Source organism: Sander lucioperca, chromosome 9 (genome assembly GCF_008315115.2).
Source record: "Sander lucioperca isolate FBNREF2018 chromosome 9, SLUC_FBN_1.2, whole genome shotgun sequence".
Lineage (NCBI taxonomy): Eukaryota > Metazoa > Chordata > Actinopteri > Perciformes > Percidae > Sander > Sander lucioperca.
The window spans coordinates 2,606,423-2,632,715 of NC_050181.1; the positions used below are offsets into that span (position 1 = coordinate 2,606,423).

At 40.4% G+C, this 26,293-nt stretch overlaps 1 protein-coding gene across 8 annotated transcripts in view; it reads right to left on the minus strand.

The window, feature by feature from the left end:
* LOC116045752 (cAMP-specific 3',5'-cyclic phosphodiesterase 4B-like) overlaps positions 1–26,293 on the minus strand; it is a 52,320-nt gene that overhangs the window by 10,120 nt on the left and 15,907 nt on the right. For 2 of the 8 annotated variants that reach the window (XM_031293605.2, XM_031293610.2), the window contains 6 exons: positions 19,705–19,952; positions 13,834–14,028; positions 13,698–13,758; positions 12,944–13,014; positions 12,177–12,226; positions 2,408–2,520 (listed from right to left, as the gene is read on the minus strand). In XM_031293605.2, coding sequence (XP_031149465.1) covers positions 2,408–2,520; positions 12,177–12,226; positions 12,944–13,014; positions 13,698–13,758; positions 13,834–14,028; positions 19,705–19,952 — 738 coding nt within the window. Of the gene's footprint in view, positions 1–2,407; positions 2,521–12,176; positions 12,227–12,943; positions 13,015–13,697; positions 13,759–13,833; positions 14,029–15,043; positions 15,118–16,006; positions 16,248–18,363; positions 18,552–19,704; positions 19,953–26,293 lie in introns of those variants that run through there. The other 6 variants (XM_031293625.2, XM_031293622.2, XM_036005308.1 and 3 more) reach the window with 6 other exon arrangements.

The window sequence follows — 26,293 nt, forward strand, 5'->3', positions numbered from 1 at the left end:
TCTTGACAATCCCAGTGACGTGGTTGTCTGTAAAGACTCAACCTGGCTGCATGGTGCAGCTATTGTCGTCTGGTAACCAGGGAGCAACAGAAGAGAGGGGGCTGCGGGGGGCACAGGATATAAAGAGACAGGAAACGGGAGTCACGGTCACAGTCACCCGTTACGGTCTGACAACACCCCTCCCCATCCCAATCCTCCCTCAGACCACTGTGTAGAATACAGACGGAAATGGACAACACCACCCTGGGTGTTTATAATTGGACGCCGCCATACAGTCTCCACTGTCTGCGCGGGGGTTGAGTAATACTGGGCACTGTAGTAATTTGGTTGAGCTCTGCACAAATGAAATATGCACACAAAAAACGTTCATCAAAGCAAAGGGAAGTAATTAGTTCTAAATAGCTGCTTTGTGTTGTCTTGAAACACCACAATGTGTTTATTTTGATTCACTTAAACCAAACCAGAAAGCTGATGGGTTTTTTTTAAGGTTTAAAATAACATGTTGGATTTATCTAATCTGTCAGTCCAATTGATGAAAATGGATGCTTTATCTTTTTAGCCACGCTAGAAGGGTTCTCCACGGGTGGCAACATTTATTTGTCTGTGTTTGGCAAAGACCTTCATGGTGCCCAGAGGGCGTTCCAATGACTTGTCCTTGACTTTTCCTCCAGCATCAGCATAACATTTCTGGGTTTTTTTGTGTGAAAACACTTCACAAGTATTGGATTGTTTGCCACGAAATGTGGTACATACATTCATGTCTCCATCAGGATGAATGTAATGACTTTGGTTATCCCATAGCTTTCCATATAGCATCATCATCAGGTCAGATTTTGAATTTGTCCAAAACTTTGGTAAATAATTAAATATATGCAAAACTAATTCCAAACATTTCCTTCAGGCTCAGCTGTACTTAGCCTATTTGGTAATTAGTCTTAAGCGTGATTTATGGTTCTGCTGAGGCTCCACGCAGAGCTTTTGCCGTAGCCTACGCAAGTGGCCTGAAGTTTATACTTGTGCGTTGGAGTGTGCGTCAAGCCAGCATGTGTGTGTGTGGGGAGTATGTGGTAGAGCGAGGGAGAAGTGAGAGAGTGACGGTGATTAGCTTCGGACTCTAGAGTCATAGTGAGAGAAACAAAGTATCTCCCCTGTGCTTTCTGACCACAGTTGGAAATCTTTAGCAGGAAAAGTTAACCCTCTCCTTGATTTCATGTTGTTTATGGAGAAGGAGAACCAGGAAATGAGTAGGGGGAAATGCAACGCTACCAAGACATGACGTGCGTCGCGGCGACGTGTTACATTTTTTGAGAGGTGCACGTCAGGCTACTGCGTAGGGTATGGCGTAGGTCAGTATCTCCAACATCCACAACAAACTAAAGTGAATGACAAATGCATCTGTGTGCAGTTTAAATCATACTGCGTGCACATCTGAAGCTCAGCATGGTTGTACAACATGCCATCCGTCTCAGGTAGTCTGAATAACGTAATTAAACTAAAGCAGAACAGCACCTTCCATGGAACACAGGAAATTATGCCATTAAAAGACAACAAGAAGTCAGTCGTCAAGTATGCAAAACACTTTTACACGAGAGCCATAAAATTATGCTAACTCATACACAACCACAGAATGGCTGTTACTTTGCAAGTGCGTCAATGTGGCAAAAAGCAATTTACATTTTTCATACATTATGAATTGACAACCACACTGCAACAAAGACCAATTGTACAGCTGTGTCCAAGTCAGTCAGGTCATCATCATAACAAGTTCAGCCTCAATTTCATGTCTTCTGACAGCGTATTACAAAATACATATTGTCATAATAATAATTATGTAATATTGATCAGCTATTAGATGTAAGACTGAACCTGTGAAATTATCGTCTGCACTAAATCTTGTTAATTTTGGTTTGGGAGACATGACACTGTATAGTGGCGGTGTGCTGTGTGCCTGGGAGGTCTGGTGATCACTGTCTCAGTGGATAGAGCAGGCAATGGCACAGTTAAACATATATTTCTAAGAATTTAAGCTGCACTGTGAGACGTGATCATAAATATTGGTCTTTAAGAGCATATTAATGTTTATATGACAACTTTACAACTTGCAATTTGGAGATTAAAAAGGTTGAGTTAATAAAATCGTCTGATACCTTGCAACTTCAGAGAGGCGCTATTTACAGTACCTGAAATCCCTCTATACATGATACATGATTCCCTTCAGGTAATTGTCTAAAATATGACAGTGTAATGTTTTGTTTTGAAGAGAAATGTATCTCTTGTAAAATCCCATCCATCATTGACAGACTTTTTGAAAGTCACATCATTGGATATGTGGATGCAAAAACTTCCTAGCAACAACAAATTGCACTGTTTGCACACATATAATAATATGTGGGCTAAATTGTCCTACCTTGGTGGAGGCCATGTCACTGACGGAGCGGTAGGTCTGAATGGTCTCCAACTGGTCCAGACACCAGTCCAGCTCCTCCATGGTCTCCATAGCCAGCTTCTGGTAGGACTCATCTGCCAAGAGACACATGGACACGTAATCAGGCCCAAGAGGATCCATATCCATAGTGGAGCCCCCTGACACCATGCGTGGAGGTCCAAGGGTCCCAGTGTGGCTTGATCTTACAGAGGACTGGCCTGCAGGACATCCGGGAGACGCAGAGGAAGAGGGGGAGGTGTGTACACACAGCTCCTTCATCTTGTTACGCTCCACCACCTCAGAAAGTTCAGGGAAGTCGTACTCATAGACAAACTGAGGGCTAGAGTTACTGTTTGCAGACTCTCTCTCTCGCTGTAGTCTCTTTTTCTCCGTACCCTCTTTCCCTAACTCTGGTGCTCTTCAAACCCCCTCCCACTCCTGTCTGGTTCCCCCCGCCCCTCTTAGGCGCTCTGTCGTTTTCTTATCCCCCTTCTCAGTATCACTCTGCTGAACGAGTGGCGTGCAAACTTGGCAGTCTGCTGCTGTCTGCGACCCCCGCTCATTTAAACACATACAAAATATGTGTACATACAGGTACAGTACACAAACCCATTGCCTGAAGAGGGGTTTTTGGTGAAAAAAGACCAATCTGGCTTTGCTTTTTTATACTACCTTCATTATGTTTCATTATGTAACAAATTCATCTCTATATCTAATATACTAAAGCTACGGAAAGAAGAAGGGGACAAAGGGGAGTAAGAGAGAAAAACCTGCATCAATTTATTGGATGCACTTTGTCATTGCTGCAAAGAGAACTGCTCAAATGATGACTTCCTTTCTGAAACATGCAGACCACTTCAAGGGTGTACTCTGCTGAACTGCAGCAGCACACACCACACCACCATGCTTCACAACTGGCTCTCTCCTCTCTGTACCTCTCTGAGAGAGAGAAAAAATTGTATCAAACACCAAACTCTGTGTTTGCACAAGCAACACGAGAGGCAAACTTTGACTCCCTGAATTGGGGGGAGTCCAGGCCGGGGTCTTGCTGTGTGCCAAAGAAACCAAAGCACTTCCTCTTTGGCCCTGAACTCACACAAAACATGGAGCGGATTTACTGAATGGCAGAGTGACTGCTGAGGACAATCATAGCTGTCATTCGATGAAATAGTCGTTAGCGGCTATGACTCACATGTGGTAGGCGCACAAGCTTCAGAAGGAAAAAAGGAGTTTATGAGAAATGCACTGAGTTGATAACATATGAAACAACACATTAAGAGTCACCATTCTCTGATATACCAAGGAGAATGTTGATTCAACAAATTTCTGCCCAGAGGGAGTGAACGCTGAGCGCATCTGGATCTCCCCACCTTCCTTTTTCTATGGAAAAGACTGATCTCTACTTCATAGGGCTTCACACATGGAAGAAATTTACCACATATGCTTAGCACAACAGGACAGCCAGCGTGCTGCTCCCCAATTTACGTCAATATAGTGGATCAAAGCACTTCAAAGCACAGTGATGGCGTACAGAGTCTGAATTACCGGTGTTTAACAAAAAACTTCACTGAAATCTCAGACGATTTATGTGCAGTTGAGGAAACCTCCCACTATTGAAAGATATCAAAACAACATGATGACAGCGACTCTTGACGAGTTGCGTTTCAACTGCTTAAGTTTGACTGTGTTTTTTAGAAATCATGCCACTGGGTCCTCAGATTACAGGAGCACAGCTGCTTGCACTAGCCTCATTCCTCAGGTTGGACCAATTTTCCTTTACTTGAGCTCCAGGTTGGAGAATTCAAGAACCCTTGGCTACAATATACCGCTGGACGCAAAACTTCGCGGTTCAAACTATTCACAGGAACAACTGGCATCCAAGCCATGTAAAAGTCAGTGACACAGAGCAGAACGTACAGCATCAAAGCAGCTCATGCACAAGGCGATGAGCTGTTGAAACTGGGTATACACCAACGTGCGGCCGTCTTGAGCCATATGGGCAGGAGACGTTGCCAAGAAGGTGTGACCACATCCTGCCCCCGTTCCCTCCAATGAGGGCATATAGAGACATTAGACATTTTAACAGGGAAGTCGAGAATCATCAAAGTCTTGGCTCATCCACACCGCCTGTATGACCGGGATTCAGGTCATTTTGAAGCTGGCGGCTGATTCATACACCCAGTCCAGAATCTGATGGCAGTAAAAACCCTCTGATGTTGACTGCAGAACAAAAGTTTTACTGGTTTTGCTGTCTGGCTTCACGGCAAGATCACTGAAGCAGAACTTCACATATTCATCTGTTGTTGTTTCCTAAAAACGATTACAGCTGGATGCTTCTCTAACATGACACATGTTATAATTAAGTTTGAGTTGAAGTTGTAATTAAAACTAAGTTATGCACACACATAGGAGGAGTAGATGGGACTGCTGACTGCATCATCACCTCTGGTTGATCATAAATACAGCGCTAAATGGGCTGACAGACAATTTGACAATGTCACCAGTCAAAGGTGGCGTGACGCAGTTCCAGTCTGAAAACCTGCTCCCAGACAGAGTGCGAGGTACTTTTCCGCCTGTTTTTTTTCAGTGGAAGTATTATTTTTTTCTTCGGTGAGACCTAATGCTTTGGCCATATGCTGGAAGCTGCCGAGAGGACAACAGACCTCAGTGTGCAGACCCCGTCTGCCTCCCCTCTCTCTCCCTTTTCCCTCCAACTCTCTCCCCTATAGGGCCACAAACCGGCCTCTGTGAGAGCCATCAACTGCACCAACGACCAGGGCTGTGCTCAAACATCCCCCCACCTCCATTCCCGCCCGAGACACCTTCCGCTCAAATCCACTTCACACTGCCCCTCTCTGTGCTCTCAACCTACCCCCCAAAACTGGTTTCCCTTTCTGTCTGGCTGAAGCTTGGTGTGCAGAACTGGACTGCCTCATCTATTATACCACCTACTGATAAGTAATAGCCAGTGGTGGAAGAAGTATTCAGATCCTGTAAAAGTAGTAATCAAAAAGTAATCCATTACAATTAAAAGTCCTGCATTCAAACATTTAATAGTATTATCAGTAAAAAAAATATCTTTTATTTCTGTCCAAAATTAAACTAGTTAGTTAGTAGTTAGTAGTGGTATATATACTTTATATTATTTTTTTTTATTAATGCAATAACGTGTAAGGAGCATTTTAATGTTGCAGCTGGAGGAGATAATTCCCCCTACTTTATATGCTGCCTGGTAGTTCAATCTATAATAATATCTATAACAATGCATTTTATTTCATGTTTTGTATGTCAAATCTTAACATGCAAAGTAGCTAGTAACTATACTGTAACTGTACTCGGGGAAAGAATAGAACTATATTTCCTTCTGAAATGAAGTAGATTAGAACTATAAAGTAACAACTAAAACAAAAACAAAAAAAACTAAAACACTCAAAAAGTTCTTCAGTACTTGAATAAATGCATATAGGAACTCTTGCTGTTGCCATTGGTGGAAAGTAACTGAGTAAGCAGTTTAACAGGTTCACAGAAAAGTTGAGGTGTTCATGTAGTATTTGTTTTCATGGTGAGGTTGACTTTAACACAGTGACTAATATGGCTTAAGTCTTGTTATTCATACTAATTTTACAAGAAATAATGGGGCCGGTAAAAAAACAAAGGGTTAATAAAAGAAAAACCCTTGAGTCATCACCATCATTTAAAGTGTAAACAACTCTGAGCTATCTGCAAGTACGCAACCACATTCCTCATCTTAACCTTGCCACATTGTGAAGGAGAAAAGAAACTTTGACGCTGATATGTGCATATACTGAATCACCTTTGTATCATGCCCAATGTACGTCAACATAAGGAAACAGACAAAAAGAATTGAGAAAGAAAAGATGGGGAAGTGCCTTAATTTTACCACATATTTCTCCAATCAGATAGCAAAACAAAGGAGTTATCAAATGCATACAAGTGAACACTCAACTCAGTACACACCTGATGGGGAAGTACACTAAAAGTGTAAATATTTTAAATTTGCTCAGTGACTTTCATCCAGCAAATTTCACTGTTTGTGAGTAACACAAACTTTGCTCTTGGGTCATGTAATTTGCATCGTGCCATTGCTTCAAATTCATAAAATGAATGCTTCCTCATTTCAACATGTTCTTCCAAATACTGTTATGTATAATAAAATGTATGTTTTATGTATTAGATTGAGATATTTGTTTTTATTATATCATGTATGTGTGCATTTGTGTCTGTATATTCTGATTACTTTTGTACCTGTTGTCAGAACAATAAAAAAAAAGTTGTATGCAAAGTGTTTTTTATACCTCACTAAAATAAGTGACAACTGTATGACACATTTGATACTGTATACTGTAATATAACTGTAGGAGAGGGATGTGATGTATGAAGGAAGTAATCTCTGGGGAACCTATAGTGTGGTGGACATTTACAGTATGTCCAGCCCCGAAACCACACCATCACCCTTTGTCTTCTCACACAAACAGCCTTCAGTCCTGACTATGTCTCTTTATAGTTTACAATTGTGGCATAATCTCCACACCTGTCAAAACAAAAGGCTTCAACAATTATACCAACAAACACACAGCTCATCAGAGGCCTGTTTGACAGCTCCTTCACAATGCACCATGGAGCTGTGTTGGCATGGGCCAGCTTGAGGGATGGGCCGCAGCGAGGTTTATGACTGTGCTGACGTCAATGACATAATTCAAATACTTAACCAGGCTGCATGCTTCCAGCCCTTCAGATCCTGTCCTCTGGCTACAAGCCTGGAAAACCTGACATGGATTGCAGCTGCGGAGCAGAGTAACCACTGCAGACAGGAGTGGAGCGGACTGACAAATGACTGGTCAAATGTGTTCTGGCTGTCAGTTTGTGGTCAGCTGTCTGTCTGTGTGTCCACCCACCCGTCTGTTTATCATTATTTTAAATGTGACAGAGTACACTTCATCATCAGTAATGCTATGTAAAAACCTGTCTCATGCACAAACAATATGGGCTTAAATAAGAAATCAAGAAATCATTACACTAAGAGGTTTGATCACTTTGATCAGAATGATACCACAGTGTTACCAAATAGCACACTGAAATGAAATGTCATTTCAAATTTTGGACAGTTTTCTGCTTTGCTTTGTCCTTACATAAGGCTTCTACAGTATATGTCATGGTGCATATCTGTATGCATGCACACACCGACTTGAACATGCACAACTATACATGAACAATCCTGCCCTGAAGTTATTACTCCCTATTTGGTATCAAAGCGCAAATTACTGGTGATTAACATGTGCTATTCTTCCTCTTTATTCTGTCAAAATAACCCGTTACAGATTAGTCTTTTTCATTACTTCTCTTTCAGGACATGTTGACAAAAAGAGACGAAAGATAAATGAGTAATGCTTGTTGTGTGGGGCCCCACGCCCTAGGCAGTTTACGCACAAAGTCATGTGTCTGTTTAGTTTCTAAGTCTGCAGGAATTATTGTATAGAAAATAATTCACCAAAGGACATACATAGTACATCCTATGAGCTTGACGGGTATCTACAGTACAAGTTCCAACAATAAATCCTACAATAGATCTAGAAATTATTTAAAGGAATATAGTTCACAGTTACTTACTGTACACTTATTCGCTTTCTTGATGTTAAATTAGAAGATTGATACCACTCCCACAAATGTTTGTTAAAACTACCTGCACCTTTAAAGAATCTCACTTGTTAATCTGGATTTTTGACAAAGTGTAAATGCAACAATTTGTTGTTTTATGGGGGGGTTTTGTGCTGGACTACTTCAAACCGCAACTTCTTGTTTTTACACTTCGTTTTTTGTACTGATTAAACTAATTAGTAACCTTGCTGCTAGGTGAGCCAAGCTAGTTGTTTCCCTTGTTTCCAGTCATTATGCTAAGCTAAGCTAGGTTAACTGGTTGCTTGCTGTAACCTTATAGATAACTGACAGATATGAGAGTGGTATTGATCTTTCCATTTAAGTCTAAAGAAGAAAGCGAAAAGTGAATTTTCCCAAATGTTGAACTATTCCTTTGAATAAATGTCTTCCTTTGCTGAGTTCAGTAAAAGAGGTACAGTATATAAAAAACGACAACTGTATATGGTGAAAGTGTGTGATATTCATAGTTCAATTTACACAAAACTCCATTAGTTTGTTTTCCTATCATTAGTGTAAGTCTTGTAGTTGTGAGATCAATTAGAAGTATGTAGGTCCAATATTAGGCTTCAATCAGAAATGCAATCAAGCATTGTGGAACGTTTACTTACACTTTTATTTTCTTCACATGGTGGGCCAAATCTAAGGTTAAAGTGCTCATATTATGCTCATTTTCAGGTTCATAATTGTATTTTGAAGTTGTATCAGAATAGGTTTACATGGTTAGATTTTCAAAAAACACCATATTTTCACCCTGTGTGTTGAGCTCTCTGTTTTAGCTACAGAGTGAGGCATCACACTTCTATCCCATCTCTGTTGGGAGTCGCACATGCGCAGTAGCTAGGTAAGGACTACTAGCTAGCTACTACTAGCTAGCTAGCGGTGCTAGCAGCAGCGCTAGCAGACGAGGGACATCAGGTTGGGAAATTAACTGCTGGATGCCCAATTTTACCAGGCACTTATATTTTTTACTAGCCACTTTTTCCGGAATTCAAATTTATAAAAGAAAGTGCACTAGCATATTTTGAATTGCTTCAATACATTATTTTTTATTATTAATACATATTTTAGCTCTAAGGTTTTAAGGCAGTGCCAACAATGGATACATTGTGCTTAGAGGTAAAGAGATGGTAAAGGTTTCTTTTACCATCTTCAGTATTGATGATGATCTAAAGCCACCGTGGTTATGCGCCACTTGTTCGAAAAATACCTTCTCTTTTTTTTTACTTCGCCCTCAACAGCTCTTAACACCGGGGATATGTCGCCACATTTTTTTTACCAATAATAAATAACGAGGTGGCTAACCTCAATGGCAAAACACCGCTACAACACACATGAATTCACCCTAATCTACAAAAAAAATTGTATAGAACTACTTACATGTCCCTCATCTGCAGGTATTCCACACAAAGTTGGAAGTGCACCCTCGTTTAGAAGAAGTCTCCCGGCTAATCCTGCCTTGTACTAACCGAAGTTAGAGAAACAGCTAACTGATGTGGTATTAGCTAAAGTGGTTAGCACACACCAAATGTTTCGGCCGATGACGTAGATAGCCCTGCCGATTTTGACCAGGTCACCCGGAGACTGAAGGCAGGATACATTCAGAAACCGTATCTCACTCAAAACAGCATGGATGTTTTTTTTTCCCAAGTTTGTATGCGTGTGGAAGCACCAGAGACACAAAATAATGACACCCCAAATCCCAGAAAACGTGTGTCATAATATGGGCACTTTGACTAAAGCGTCATACTTCGGCCACCAGGCCCGACTTTGAACAGCGGAGCCTTAAACATGATTTCTTAAAGGCATTGTGTAAACATTAATTTCTCAAGGCCAGTCAAAGGGAACATTTGCTCCAAGAACATGAAGCGGTTTCACATCCCCCTTCTTGGTTAAATGACTAACCATGTGACAATATTAATATAATGCTACTAATAACCATCACAGATTAATCATTGGCGGTGAAAGACGTCATGATGAAGCATTTTCCTCAAAAGTGCTATTTATCAGGCGTAATATATAGAGCAAAGCCTTTAATCTGAATCAGTCAGGGAAGAGGGAGCCCTTTGTTGGCCGTGGGGCTCACGGGACTCAATGTGATGGGGCCAAGATGGTTTGTGAAGCGTAAACTGCAAACTCACATGAGGAAAACTACAATCCCCTCACATTACTGGAGTAAAATGGTTAACTGCGTAGACAGCCTGCAGTGACGCATTTGCAGCTGATTTTTTAATATACCCCCACACTTTTCTGCTTTGAGCACTTTCACCCAGTGACTGAGGCCACAATCTGGCTCTTTTTGTTCATTTAATCCAATCTGACCTTTTTTTCTGCTTCTCTTATAATCGCATCTGATTAAATGCCTCAGAAACTGTCGTCTCTTTCTGACCTTTGCTGTGTTTTCTTTCTTTCCTCTCTCTGTGTCTGACCTCACCATCTTCCTACAGGAATTCACACTTCTCTTAATTTCTAATGTGTTTCCCTCTATTTCACTGTGTCCATCTGAGGACACATTTGAGGTATTTCAAGTTTCATAGAGCTCCTAACCAGCCATCTTTGCTGAGCTCATACCCAGAAAGACGCATGTACTCTATCTTTTTTTACAACTATAGATATTGCCTCACTAACACAGACGCAAAACAGGAAAAATCTGTTCTCCTTTTCCGGTCGAAGAGTTGACGAAAACGACACCGAAAGCAGCACAAGGGAGGATATGAGGGCATCTTTCCTTGTGATATTGTTAATTGTTGTAGTCTTCTCCTGAACAATTACTATTATTTACTGTTGTGGCAGGTGTATTGTATGCTCTTTGTATGCTCAGGAAAAGCGGATGATGGTGCTATTCTATAGTGGGACTAGAGTAGGTTGGATACTACTAATACGCTGTATTAGAAACACAGGTTTACTGTGTGTCAGAGGTTTCAAACTAATTAAAACAAGAGTTAGGCCAAGAGTTAATCATACTTGTTTTTCTCATTCCATCTTCCTCATGCATCATAATGGAAGCCAACAAACGGGATGGTTTTACTCGTTAGAGATTACTCTGAGTAGGTCAAGGTTTGTGAGAAGTGTGGAGAAGGAAGGAAAATAAGAGACTCGTAGTTGTCTGTATTTTTTCCTGCTGTGGTACGCTCCCAGCTGCCCATCTGTGCTGATAGGAAGTGGAAAGCACCCGTGTGCAGGCCGTGCTGACGTCAATCAGGCTTGAAGAACCAGTGCAGCAGGAACCAATATCCCCAACTCCCTTTCTTTCACCCGTTCTTTTCTTCCTTCACTTCCACCTGATCTCAATCTCAACCATTAAATCTCTTTACATGCTTCTCACCTTCTTTCTTTCCTTCTGTCCAGTAACAACGTCAGTGCATTGGAATGTTTGTATTGTTATCAAGTCATAGTTTCCTGTATTAATAACTCAAAAGATTACAGTTTTTATTTGCATGTGTAAACGATAACGTTTCTGCTGGCTGTGTAATTCTGTGTTGACATGGAAATGTTCATTGTTGTTTTTACACTTTGATTTTATCATGTTAGTTGTTTTAGGTTTCCAATTTTAGTCTCGCCTTCTCTCTATTATTGTCTTATTATATTACATTATGTATTATTACCTATAATGCACCTTTTATTTCTTTAATCGTGTGTACCTGTATTGAGACAGATCCTACCCCATCTGCCCCGATTGGAAAGCCCTTTGGGTCAACTCCAGTTGTTTTTAAATGTGCTATATAAACAAAAGCAATGACAGCTCCACCCAAAGCCCATGCTCACTTATAAAGCATCTGCATGTTGAAGACTGAATATGAAATGTGAATGTGTGCTGTGTTAGCACAGTCTATTTTATTGCCTGCACAGGAATGAGACTGTAGTAACTTGCTGTACTGTATGCCACTGCTATTCATTCAAGTTATAAAAGTTGTTTACAACTGTGCAGATTCTAGTCACATGCAAGTCAAATTTTATTTTTTATTATTTTGTATCTTTCAAATCCTGTAACAGCCAAACTTAACTATTGACTTCTTTGAAACTCATACAACTACCACAACAAAAATTGCATTGCTAATTGCAGGCTGATGGGACTTACCTGACAGACAGACTTTGGTGAGAGAAGGCTGATTCGCAGCAGGAGACCTCCTGCAACCAGTGAAAAACAAGCCAGTAACTTTTAAAATCAGATGTGTAATAAATAGTTGCCTATTTATTTTATTTTACAGGAGTTATTGTTGCCACAACAGAAAAACAAAACATATGCTCCCTCATTTCAGGTCAAATTTTCTACCATATGACATTGTCACGTTTAATTTAGTTTTGTCTCACAGTGACCCCTCTCTCTGAAGGTTGTATTGACTCTGTGTCCACCTCTGGCAACCCTGATGCAACTGCAGCAGCCACTGACCTGGTTCAGTGATCAGCGAGAGCTTTTATGCACTCAAATGAGATGAGGTATTCCCCTTTTCCACCAAAAATGTATTGAAATGTCACTGTATGCTGCTGCTGCAAACCAGTTTTCACATTAAAAGCACATCTCTCTCTGGATGTCTGAATCTATACTTTGTTTAATGTGAGTGCTCCCTTCATGAGACAATAGCATTAGAAACGTTTTTGATGCATTGGCGCCCCCAAGTGACGCATGTTGGCATCTTGAATTGTAGCCTCTAAACATGTTCCTGAAAGCTAAAATCCACACGCAAAACAAAATGTTGTGGATTTTTGCCAAGGATTTCTATCAACTTACAAATGACAAAAAAAGCACCCAGTACACAAACCTTCATTCCATATTAAGACATTCTACAGCTTGTAGTCACACCCACAAAACACAAGCAGATACTATAATACAATTATGAGGCTTACCTATTGGATGCACATTGTACATTTGTCAAGGTGGTGAAATTGTTCCTGACAGTCCGAAGGCTTGCAAGAACCTTGAAAAGCAAAACAAGAAAAATAGGATGAGAAGAAGAAGCCACACGTGGCCAAGGTTGGGTTGAAGTATGAGAAATATCAGCATGGAAATATAAAGAAATATCTGAAGATATAGACTGCAGACTGAGATGACTAATTGTTGAGTAATTTAAAATTGCTAACAAACAGTGAATTTGGTACAGTCTTTGCAGCTGCCTCTCAATGTTGAATGGTGCCTGTCAGTCCCAATCCCACTCAAATCAGCACAATGAAATCATTAACATTTAGGAATTGCTGATACTGCATTAGGTTGAATTCAGCATGTTCATGAACCTGGATTTTCTCTTACATATGTTTTAATATAGGTAAGGTAGGGAACTATAGATGCTGCATTCATTAGGCTGCAATCCGAAAGAGTGCACCTTATGTGCCGCAGCACGAAGTATCTACTATCTTCCAAGTTTCAATCATCACATCATCAGAACAAGCAGAACCCTTGCCATGCCTACTAAAGGCCACAAGGGGGCAGAGAGTTGAATTATGCCTGAGTGAGTGAGTTACTTTCTGGATCCATGAGGTGCTTAACATCCATCTTAAAAGCCCTTGGGCGTTGAGTTGTTTGCCAAAAAATTCTACCTAGCAAAACATCATTAAGCTGACTTTGATGTTCTTTGGTTCAGATCAATTTATAATGAGTTCTTACCTGAGCAAATGGAGTCACAATCATGTCCTCTCCATGCCTGAAATGGGATGGGATTTGAAAACTATTGAAGACACATACACAGTTGAACATAGTGAATTTGCTACAACAGTCTCAGTCAATAATCATTTCAACTCACAGTTCTCCAACAATGGAAGAGTTTCGAGACAAGGACTTCGGCGATAGTTCGTAGTCGCTGTCAGAGCGGTACAGGAAGGACTCCCGGCGCTGGCCATGGCTCGCCAGGTTGGGATGTAGGACCAGACCAGAACCCGGAGATGCCAGCAGGTCTGAAGGACTGCAGCACAATGATGGACCATTTCCCCCTTCAAAGCTAAGAGACAAACAACAGTAATTTGAGAGGAACTAAAAAAAAACATGTTCCTTTTGTATTTAGAGAGCATGTACTGTATATTATTCAATGGAATCAGTGAATGGTTCTTGTTTTTTCCCCTAGACTGTAGTTTTTTTATCATTACCTTTACACAGTCTATATCTGATCAATCTAATTATTTAAATTGACTATCAAATCACCATCATCATATTTACATAGTACTTTCAATAAGCTGCCAGTAAGTACTGGCTTGCGCAATATGTTCACAAATCCCATCCCGAAAGAGATGGTTGCATAAACTCTAAAATGATTACTCAACCATCCATCCATGGCCTAAAAACCAAACTATTGTGCTCATTAAATTAGTATGCTTTGCTGGTCAGTGAGAGAAGGGGTTGTTTTATTGTAAACTGTCTAACTGGAAAACTGTCCATGACACCTCCACTCATTCATCCCCACTCAGGAGCAACAAACAAAGAGAAGCAAAGAGAGAGATTAGCTCCTTATCGTGTGATGTCGAGCATTATGTGTTTTTTTTTTTTATTTAGCCTTGTTTAGTTTTATAGTGACAGATTCACTCAACCATATCCAGTGGAGTTATTGTAAGTTGTAGTGTCTTTATCTACCTGCTCAGGGAGTGCAAATGGTAAGTACAGTATTTTAATCTGGAACAAGCATCTCCTCTCATTGTTTGAGATTAATGTTTGTGTACATAGTCCTTGACAAATAAATCTAATAAGAATGAAAAGAAAAACATGGAAAGTCTAATGCAAACTATAATCAAATAGTTTAAAGCCTAAGCTCATTTTTAATGCTTGTCCCTGACTTTGAAAAAATACATATACAGTCCAAAAGAAAAATATCTAATTATAGAAAACAGAACAAAAAAGTGGAAGAAGTCCAAACAATGAATTCATCAAGAAAATAAGAAATGCTCAGAGCAAAAGCAAATCAACAAGCAGCCGATTGCCATTTGTTTTGTGTCAAAAAATGCAAACATCTACAGTCCACCTACCCAGCATGTTTGCTGATGCCACAGTGAAACCAGCACAGACGGAATCGGTTTGTCCCCATTGAGTGGGTGCAGGAGTAGAGGACAAGCTATTGTGTAACCAGATGATCAGGTCAGATGGACCGAAGTTTAGAGTGAAAGGTCAAAGTATCAATGCCTCGCAGGACCAACAGATGCCACAAATCATAAATCACTCTTGCTAAGTCCTGAGTTTAGCTTGGATATAAGACACATTACTGTAACATTTCATTGCTTAGTCCAGTTGCAGTAGAAAAGTTAACATTTTATAGCTTTCACAAACACACTCAGTACTCAACCAGCCCCTTTAAAATCTATGTTGTAATGGACTGTCTGTCCAGGTCACTTCATCACTTCATCCCCCCCCCCTCCGCCTGTCATTCCTGCAACATGTGGGATTAACCAGGCACATCTCTCAGTCCCACCTCTGCCAGTAAAGCTCAGATTAATGTAAAATCTGCAAACTCTGATTACGCACGGGGAGAGCAATAAACGTTGTCTGTGTTGCACTTTGCGTCATCCAAATCCCAACTTCACACAACATTAACAGCATGCTTTCCCGGCAGCAATCTAGTCTCTTTATCTGACACAAGCAGGAATCCACAGTATGTAAACAATGGAACATTTCTGTAGATCCTGATCCTAGATACTGTAAAGATCACAGCATTAGTCTGATACAATAAATGTAATTAAAACTCACTGTTTATCTGCTTTTTTTTTGGAAACAATTTCTTTTGGCAATGTACTGTAAAGTCTGACTTTCAATCAATCAATCTACCAATGATGCATTCATTCTACAACATCTACAGTAGACACATGTAGAGAGAAAAGAAAGACATAAAAGGCTCCAAATATTCAAGTAGACAGTCTTAGATTAACAGTTTTGCTCAATAACATTTTTTCAAAAGAGAAAAAGACAGAAATATTTTTGAAAGACTAAAGAATCACCTGGGAGCCGAGAGGTGTACTCTACTGACCACTTCCTCGCTGAAGTCAAAGTGCCCAACCCTGCACCTAGGGGACCTCCGCAGCATTCTTCTCTCCCTTCCACCTACTCCCTTCTCATCAGGCAAAAACCCCGATACTGTGGCTGCTCACTCAAACACACACACACACACACACACACACACACACACACTCCGACAGACAGACCCCCTTTCTGTGCAGTAACAAGCCACGTGCTGGAATAACGTAGGCTTGGCAGATGCTAACAGGCAGATCTGGGCTGGAACTCTCGCAGTTGCTCTGTTTATCTGACCGCCTGTCCTTTTCCCCTCTATATTATACTACTGCAGATTAGTCAGTGCGGTCATCATCCCACCCGCCCTTCCCTTGTTTACCTATGATGTCCTATAAAAGCATATGCTAGAGTTTATACAGTATAAAAAGGGGAGTTATTAAAGTGGAAAATCCTGATTTTTATTTATTTGTCAACGTTGAAACTGTCACTAATGCCCATACGGTGTATTGTTGATATTTACCCGGGGGGGGGGAGAACAACGGAGAGCCCCTTTCTACCTTGGTTATGGCTTTCAGGTCACATCACATCTACTTAAAATCCCAATCACCACAATAATAGACCATTTCAGGCAACACACTGACCTTTTCACGTTTGCAAGTCTCTTTATGTACTTGAGGTACTTTGAAAATTATCAAGCCAATTCACCAAGGTTTATTTTGCTCTATTAGGAATTAGAACAGCATTATCAGGAACACAGGGAGAGGAGAGGAGGGCTGAGATGGTCAGAGGAGAGACTGTTAGTAGAGTAGAGGTGTGTGGGACAAGGTTCCCAAGATGTTGCTGATCGATATTACAGTCCAACATGTGAAGCATGTGATGCACTTATTGTCCTGTTTAAGAGTAGAACAGCCTGACTCTAAGCGTTTGAGATTTCAGTCACAATATCTTAAATTAGGACAGACAGGTTTGACTTCTTTGATCAGAATGCTATCCTTACAAAATTACCAAATGTAACCTAAATTAACATAATGTTCTAGCTCTGGCAGAAGACAGTGTTTCAGAGTATTAGAAAACATCAGTATTAATTCAACACTATGTCAGTGTTTATATATTGTACGTCCAGATACGTAGAGTTTATTTAGCAGTAGAGACTCAATAGGCGGAAAGCAACCCTCCCTGACAGTGTGACATTTGGAAGACTGAGAAGAACCAGAGCCTCGCATTAGCATCCGACTGGAAACAGAGAAAAAAAGAAACAGGCTGGCTTTCTTAACTTAAACCACTGCTATATAAATATATATTTTCAAAACCCCAAAACTGCACACACTGTATCCAGAGAACAAACTATGTAATTATGAGCACTGATGATGAACATTTATTCATGCAAAGGTCAAGGAAGACATCTCTCTTCAGCACAGCACATAGCAGATGCAAAACACTTGGCACTATGCTCAGCTTGTACGTTTTAATGTTTCAACAATAGACACATTTAATATAAGGGATAATGTAAAACGAGCGGATCATTATTGCGAATTAGAACCTTGTTAGGCTGATGCAGGACGGGGTCTTTAATCAGCCTGAAGGGGTTCAATTTGCAATAATGACTGGCTTGCTCTACATTATCCCGCTTATTACACGGCTTATTAAACGGCTACTCATTCTGAGGTAACCCACTGATGACGCCAGTATTACGGTCGGGTCGGTCAACTTTACCGCTGATGAGCACGGCTCTCCAGTGGAAGCCAGGTCGCCCCAGTGTGAGCTAAACACGGAGTTAACTAATGCTGTATGCTGTATGACCTCCGTATGAGCAGAAATAATCATTTAAAAACAATTTTATTCATATAAAAAAATGGTCCGACAGAGTCTATGATCAAAATTCCATCCATGGCAATGGTCTGTTATACAGAAATAGCAGACCACAGAATGCTGTGATTGGCAGAATCAAGTTTTCAACCAAGCCATGTAACAAGATGAAAAAATGTCATCATCTTTCACACATTTCAACACATAAATAAGAGTAGAACTGTAGCAGCACAGGATTCTGGATGAGATTTTGTCTTTATTTGTCAAAACTGCCAAACTATTATAATTCTACTACTACTGCTACTTCTGTGTACTCTGTAGGCCTACGGCATCTATTCTCCTGAACTCTAACTCACCCTGGAGCAGGGCCATTTTTTTTGGCAACTTGAAATAAACTACTGCTAAATAAGGGTCTATGTGAGTTACTGTAATAAATAAACCATGCATTTTCTGCAATTCTTTAAGAACACAATACATAAACAGAGTTGACACATCTCTGTCTCTACCATTCACACATACACACCAAAGAAATTCTTACCAGGTATTTGCTACAGTGAAGCGCCTGTATCGACGGAGATGCTTGTTTACCACCTGCTTGCGAAAGCATCTCGGTGAGCTGTGTGGTGACAGTTTCTGGCCAGGATTAACAGCAACAGCACTGCAGTCTGCCTGGTCCGACCTGAGCTCCCTGTTCTCTCCCCTGGCTTCCATTAGTGTAGCTGCTTTACAACCAAGTCTGAGGCAAGAAGAGTGCCGGCACTTTCCTGGTGTTTAAAAGCTACAGTACGGCCTTCAAAAAACAGTTAAAATTTGTTTGGAAAACTATCAGAGGCTTTTCTCACTGGTTTGAATGTGTTAAAGAATAAGGAGTTGTTTTGTAATAAGGTGCCAAAAAAGCATATTGAAGAAAAGATATCCTTCCCTAAGATCAAATTATTCACGATACTGCACTATATTCACTCAAATACTCAGAAGAATGTGACTCTTGAGTTTATAAATATTTGGATTTGTAGATATCTTTTGGACCCCCCCTTTGCAATATTTATAATGCAAATCCAAATCCAAAACAACACCATCAACAAGCTGATTGGCTAATCAACAACAGCTGGAAAATAACACTAAAAGTCATGGAGAGTCCACAGTGATGTGCAATAACAGAGCAAAACTTTTCCAGCTCCTGACCTTTAATCCAGATAAATGCAACCCATGTTTTTAAGAATCAGTAGAGCAGAGTATGACGATTATAGAGATAAAACCAACTTACAATACATCTCTGAAGAGAGCCCATAATCATCTGTAGTTTAGTGGGTTGAGTCATAGGAGGTTCAAAGAAAAGGGAGTATGTAGCAAATTGCCATTCAATAATTAAAGTAGTAGCCATAATAAAAACTCTTTTTTTATACATATAACAGCAGCCCACTGTATTCTGCCTCTGAGGTAGACACAACAATAACAGTGTATTTAATTTAATTACTGCCAAATTATTTTGTACTATCTGATGCCTTAGAATTTGCGTTTCTCTCCAGGGCACAGGATTACAGTTATCACTGTAAGAAACAACTAAAAGTAAGAAGAAAACAAGGTGCTGAAAACCCTGTGGTGAACCAAAATAAAAATATAAATGCCACGGCCAACTTTACTTAATTTGCAAATCTAATGTCGAAAGCAGATGGGAGAAAACACCAGCCTCCCACTGTTACCAACACACAACAAAATACAAACTAAAAACTAGTTCTCAAAAAACTAAGAACAAAAAGCAGAGAATGTGGTATTATAATTCTCCACACACAACACATAATATGAGTAATATATAACATGGTGGCATTTCTTCTATATAAAAACTGCGTCGTAAACATGGTATCCCAGTGATGATCCTTACCTGTCAGGGTCAGCCTCTGTGATGTCGATGCGGGGCAGAGAGGTGATGGGCAGACTTGTGGGTCTGGTACGGGTCACTGGATCTTCTTCAGGTGTTAGCGGCCTGCCCCTGTCCCTCTCCTTTTCTGCCTGTCGCCATGACAACGGAGGCAGCTGCAGGTTGCCAGAAAACCGCCTGTGGACTTTGCACACCTCTACCCCGAGTGTGCTGCCTGTGGAAAATTGCCCCACAGGAGGATCCTTATTCTCCTGAGTATGAAAAAAAAATGACAAAAATGACAATTTCATGGGTTAGATTTCCATGAAATTGGCTCATAATATTCCCTCTGTGTAGGCTTTGTGGTAAATAAACATGAAGAAAATATGGGTGAAATGTTTTTGTGCTAATGACAGTGGCACCAAAACAACAAGATTAAACAGAAATGAGTATTCTCACAAAATGAATTCATATATAACCAATAGAAGAAAAGCCAAAAGTTAAAGCAATGAAAAGGAAATGAATGAAAGGAAAATCAAGAATTAAGTAATTTATAATATAAAGGCTTGGGGGGTAAAACAGGAGAGATTTACGAGACTAATTCAGCACACATAAACCAAAATTTTCTGCAGCGACTCAAGGTACAAATATTTTAACAAACTAAACAATCTGCCTATCCTGCACATGTCCCTAAAGTGCTAAATGTTTTATGCTTTTAACAACACAGAGACAAATTAACCGTTTGATCAAAGCCTATTTCAGACCCTTGACACCTGAGCTGCCAATTGACGTTTTGATGAAGCAGTGCTGAATATAGGTTGTGTATTTTATGAGCCTGGTTGAGTGTGAAGGTTCCGGTAAGGAGCCCTGGGTGCTTTCACTGTAATGACAGGTTGTAAACAAGCCAGGGCACTGAGGAAACAGAGGCAGGCTGCCAGAGCTCATTCTGCATACATCACCCTCCACTTTATGTTCACTGCGCGAAAGTGTAAATGAATCTTGGCGACAGGTTTTAAATAAACAAGGGAGATGGGGTGGCACGATGATGCCGGGGGAGGGGGGAGGGGGTGGTGGAATGATAGGATCGAGGAATTCCTTGAACATGACTTTGGCAAACAAGAAAACATTGGTCCATTTTTGTATGTGGCGCAGGAGACGAAAAAGATGAGTGTGAAAGTAAAAGGTCAAACTACTTATTAGCTTGATTGACAGTATTAACCTAAATGCAGTTACTTGTTGCACGTATGCTATAGCCCGACCGAGACTGAGGATTTTTGAGGCCATTACTAATATCCTTATTTATGAGTTTTAAAAAAAATCAAATATATCGGCGATAGTTATTTTTTAAACATTAACAACTTTCTTCATACTCATTTTTAGTGGAATATTTTACAGTTGAAAAATTAACGTATCAGTGCTCTCTTGTGGACAAACTATGTAATGATGCTCTGTACTGCAATTCCTTGTTACTTATATACACCCGTATTTATATATCTGCAATCTGATATATTGGTCCTGGCCGATTAATTGGTCTAGCTCTAGTAGGTACCAAGGTTAATAATTATTTTCATTATAGATTACTTTTCTGATTAGTTTTTCAAATGACTATTTCCTTAAGCCCAAGGTGATGTCTTCAAATGTCTTGTTTTGTCGAATCAGCAGTCCAAAACCTAAAGGTATTCAATTTACTATCATAGAAGACTGAAAAAACAGCAAAGCCTTACATTTGAGAAGCTGATTGTTTTGATTCAGGGGTTTTTATTCATTAATTAAGTAACCAATTGTTTCAGCTCTAGTAATCAAACTAGTAGCATTTACCTAAGCTTGGTAACAAGTCAAAAGGACCACTGTGAAAGCAAATGCACATCTGTCTTGTTGAGGTGATGCGTCCAAAACACTGTGACCGTAAATTACATCTCCCAAGGGGCTGACAGCACTGATTCTGCTCACATTAAAATGTCCTCTTTATTGCATCAAGAAAAGTATGTTCCAAGTCCAAATTGGCTCTTCAAAGAGGACAGAGTGATCCTCTCTGAGATTTAGAAAGTCCTGTGAGAGATGAAGGTCAAAAGGAAAAAAGCTAAAAGAGAGAAGAAAGTGAGATAGAGTGATGTCACATGATGAGAGCCAACAGTGATCTAAGAAATAAAAACAGATGGAAAGAGAAAGTCATCCCACCTTCTCTTTCCAGTGAAAGCGATGGACAGTAATGGCAGGGACATGCCAATTGGGAAGCAAAAAAGAAACATGAATGAGACAGTAAACTGCTGAATAGGGAAAGTTTTTGAATAAGAGAGGGGAAGACAGATTGAACGCTTGAGACAGTTAGAAACCACAGACAGGCGTGTGTCTGCCTTTCTTTCTGATTGTCCATAAATAAAGCTCTGCTGACTCCCCTGCTCCTTCTAGGAAATGCAATTTGTCTGATTTATTGTGCCTGTCTTTTTAAGATAGATTCTTCCTGTCCCGGGGAAAAAGGGTGAAAATTAAATCTGGCAAAACATGACTCTGTTCCGACGACTCTGATCTGGAGCCATTTCCACTTACACAATCACTCTTGTCAAACGTTATAATCAGACATCTAAATAGTTTCTTGTCAATATGTCACAGTGCCATTGCTGGTTTACTGCCAAATCATGTATCAATTGTGTATTGACCGCACCTCTCGCATTTGGACATGTAATTTCCGTTGATTGATCCCACATCTGTGGTTGAAATGGCACTTGGAAGAGGAAATACTGCTAATTCACTTTGAGTGTATAGAAGCCGGGAGTAGGATAAGGATGTTGAGAATTTTAGAATTCAAAACAACAGTAAATTTAGAAAGCTGGATTTATCATATGTGCCTAAACATGGTCATAAAAGGACAGGAACTGAGATGAAAGGTAAAACAATGAGTCTGAAACAGAGGTAGTGTATCTCCACTGTCAAACAGAGGTGGAGTGGGTTGTTTTCTCGATGAAGATGAAAGGCCTTTCTTGGACGCAGAGTCCAAACAACTCCAGTGTTCTCTGGGATGCTTCCAAAAAGCCTTTTTTGAAGAAGGTGGTAAGTTCTAACAGCATGACCTGATGAGGTGCCTGATTTTTTTAATCTAGGAGCCAAAGAGACAAAAAGACAGACTACTTTAATTATTAAGGAAGTATGGAATCGGAATGGAAGGCGGCAGATAAGACACTCGAGGGAGTTGAGGTGTAGAATGGCAGATATCTTTACAGAATCACATTTCACTTTTCTGTGAAATGAAGAAAAATGACTTTGGCTTGAAAATGACCTTAGACTGTATAACCACAATGAAATACATACATATAATTTAACTGCTAATTCATTGATATTTGCATCTTGAACTATATCACATTAGCATTGTCTTTTTATATGATTTTTGAAACATTGTTGATTGTCTGCTTTCTAAAGAAATGTATCTATTTTTTGTTTATATGATTCAGTTTTTTTTCAGTTCTTTAGATGTTTTTTATACATCTTAATGTCACACACTGAATGCATGTTCATGAACTGTGTAAACACCAAGGGCAATGATAGAAATATGTCCAGTATTTAAGTGTTCTATCCCCAACAAAGTCTATTGTATTTTTTATAAAATATATTACAATGTTGTCAACAGTGTTGTGCTAGTTACTGAAAATAGTAATTTGTTACAGTTACCTAATTAAAAAAGTAACTAAATGACTTTACAGATTACTTTAACCAAAAAGTAATTTGTTACTGTGATAAGCAACTTTTTATTTACTTTGAAATGCTGCCAATGTGGCTTTAGCTTTGATTTCAGTATTGGTGTTATTGTCATCTCATCATGCGTTCGGTCGTGTGTGTGTGCGCATTTGTGTCTCACTATCCACAGCTAATCTTGAATACTACTGTACGCATCAACCTCATATTTTTTGTGCACATTTATGACTGTATGCTCAAGGACCTCTCGTGGTTGCGGTGGTCATTTAAAACATTTAATAATGCCAGCTGCTGAAATACCTTTGTCAGTTAACCCACCACTGGCGATACACTGGGCAACTTTTTGGTCAACATGACAGGGCAATGGTGCCAACAGGAATTAATGCTGAATGCCTCTGTACATTTTGCACTCAATGATGGTATATTAAACAGAGCAGTCAATAAAATAGTTTTTTTTTTGTGAATTACTGCAACCATGAGAGGTCCTTGAGCTTACAAAAATGTGCACAAAAAATATTAGGCAACATTTTGTGCAATAGTCCACCCTCTCTTCCCCTCACTCTGTCTCTCTCCCGCACGCACACACGCACGCACAGGCGCGCACACACACACACAAGGGCTTTGACTTTTGCCCAAAAATCCTATTCGAAGTTTGTTTGTTTATGAATATTAATATTCGAATATATTTGAATATTTATTAATAATATTTTGACCATTAAATGCCTTCAGTAAGGCTTATATTGGTATCAAACTTCGTATATGTTCTGTCCACCAGAGGGCAGTGTATCAGTCAGTAGGCGTGCAATGACGTTGTTAGAAGAAAAACACACTGCCACCACTGTTTGTTTTTTTTTTAAATTAAAGACCCTGGATTAAACACAAACAATATGCTTTCAACAGGAAGGTCAGATATTTCACCGTAGCCTACGTAAGTGGTCTGATGTTCATACTTTTGCGCTGGTGTGTGCGTGTGTGTGTGTCTGGGGAGTGTGTGTTGTGAGAGAGTGACGGTGATTACCGGTAGCTTCAGAGCGAGTAGCGACTCTATAGTCTTAGTGAGAGAAACAAAGTGTCTCCCCTGTTCTTTCTGACCACGGTGGGAAATCTGTAGCAGGAAAAGTTAACCCTCTCCTTGATTTTATGTTGTTTATGGAGAAAGAGAACCAGGAAATGAGTCGGGGGAAATGCGCTCCCAAGCCACGGCCGAGCGACGTGCGTCACCGCGACGTGTAGTTACATTTTGAAATGCGTGAAAAAGCCTCGGAATCTGAATTGAAAACAAGGTTTACAAGCAAACACATAATGAAAAAAATAATGCCCATAACAGGTTCGAAATTTGAATATTAAGGGCTGCCTAATATTCGTTCGAATATCAATATTTTTTTTAATATTCGAATTATATTCGAATATCGAAGTTCGCCGTCAAAGCCCTAACACACACACGCACACACACACACACACACACACACACACACACACACACACACACACACACACACACACGAGCGCCACAGGACAGATACACACATGGGGTCCGTTTCAGGAAGGAGGTTTAACAAACTGAGTTGATTTACCCTGAGATGGGAAACTCTGAGTTTTCGGTTCCAGAACAGCTGATTTGAGTTGGTTCAATTAACTCAGAGTAGGTTCACTCAGAGTTAAGTGCGTGCACCACCACAATAAAAAGGCAGCATGAATGGAACCATGATACTACGATTCACCATGGCAACAACCACAAACAAACTGGTCGGCGGAAATACAGCGAGTTTGAACATGTATTTAGTTAAAAAAAGCAACACAGCGGCTGCTGTAAAATAGCGAGAATTGGTGTGGGAGAAAATTGCTGCTCGAGTCAATGCGTAAGCTCTAATATAGTGTATTCATTTCATATTTAATCACAGGTAACCTATAATATTACTGGTGAAAACTGGAATGGTAGTAGGCTACACCTATAATTTCATTTAGGTGCAATCCTGCGGGTGAAAAAGTAAACTACTACTAATCCCATTCTGAGGTTGCAGCACCATCATTAACAGAATTATGATTTACAATCTTTTCTTAAATCTTTTTAATGTCTCTTACTGGTTTGTATCCAGGGAACTCTACACAAACGTTTAAAACACGTTTCACGAGCGAGCACTGGAGCCCCCCAGGGCACAGTGCTGGCTCCTCTTCTCTTCACCCTGTACACCTCGGACTTCTGTTACAACTCGGAGCTGTGTCACATACAGAAGTACGCCGATGACACAGCCATCGTTGGGTGTATCAGGGGTGACAGAGAGGAGGAGTATCGGAGTCTGGTGAGGGATTTTGCTCTCTGGTGTCACACTAACTGCCTACAGCTCAACACCTCTAAGATGAAGGAGCTGGTCATTGACTTTGGGAGGTCCAGACCAAGACCGCGACCAGTCCTGCTAGAGGGAGCTGAGGTGGAGGCTGTGCAGTCATACAAATACCTCGGGCTGTGGCTGGATAATAAACTGGACTGGACAACACACACCAGCCACCTGTACAGAAAAACAGAAAGGTTGTACTTCCTTAGGAGACTGCGGTCTTTCAATATCTGCAGAAAACTGCTGTTGATGTTTTACCAGTCTGTGGTTACCAGACTTCTACACTGTGGTGTGCTGGGGGGGCAGCATATCCAAGAAGGACACCTCCAGACTGGATAAACTGATCAGGCGGGCCGGCTCTGTAGTCGGCATGAAGCTGGACTCACTGGTGACGGTGGCAGAGAGGAGGACATTGGACAAACTGCTGGACATTACTGACAATGCCAGCCACCCCCTGCACACCGCAACTAGTCATCAGCAACTAGAGGAGCCTGTTCAGTGGAAGGCTGCTCCTTCCCAAGTGCAGGACCAATAGACTCAAGAACTCCTTTGTCCCTCATGCCATCATACTCTACAACTCCTCACTCGGGGGG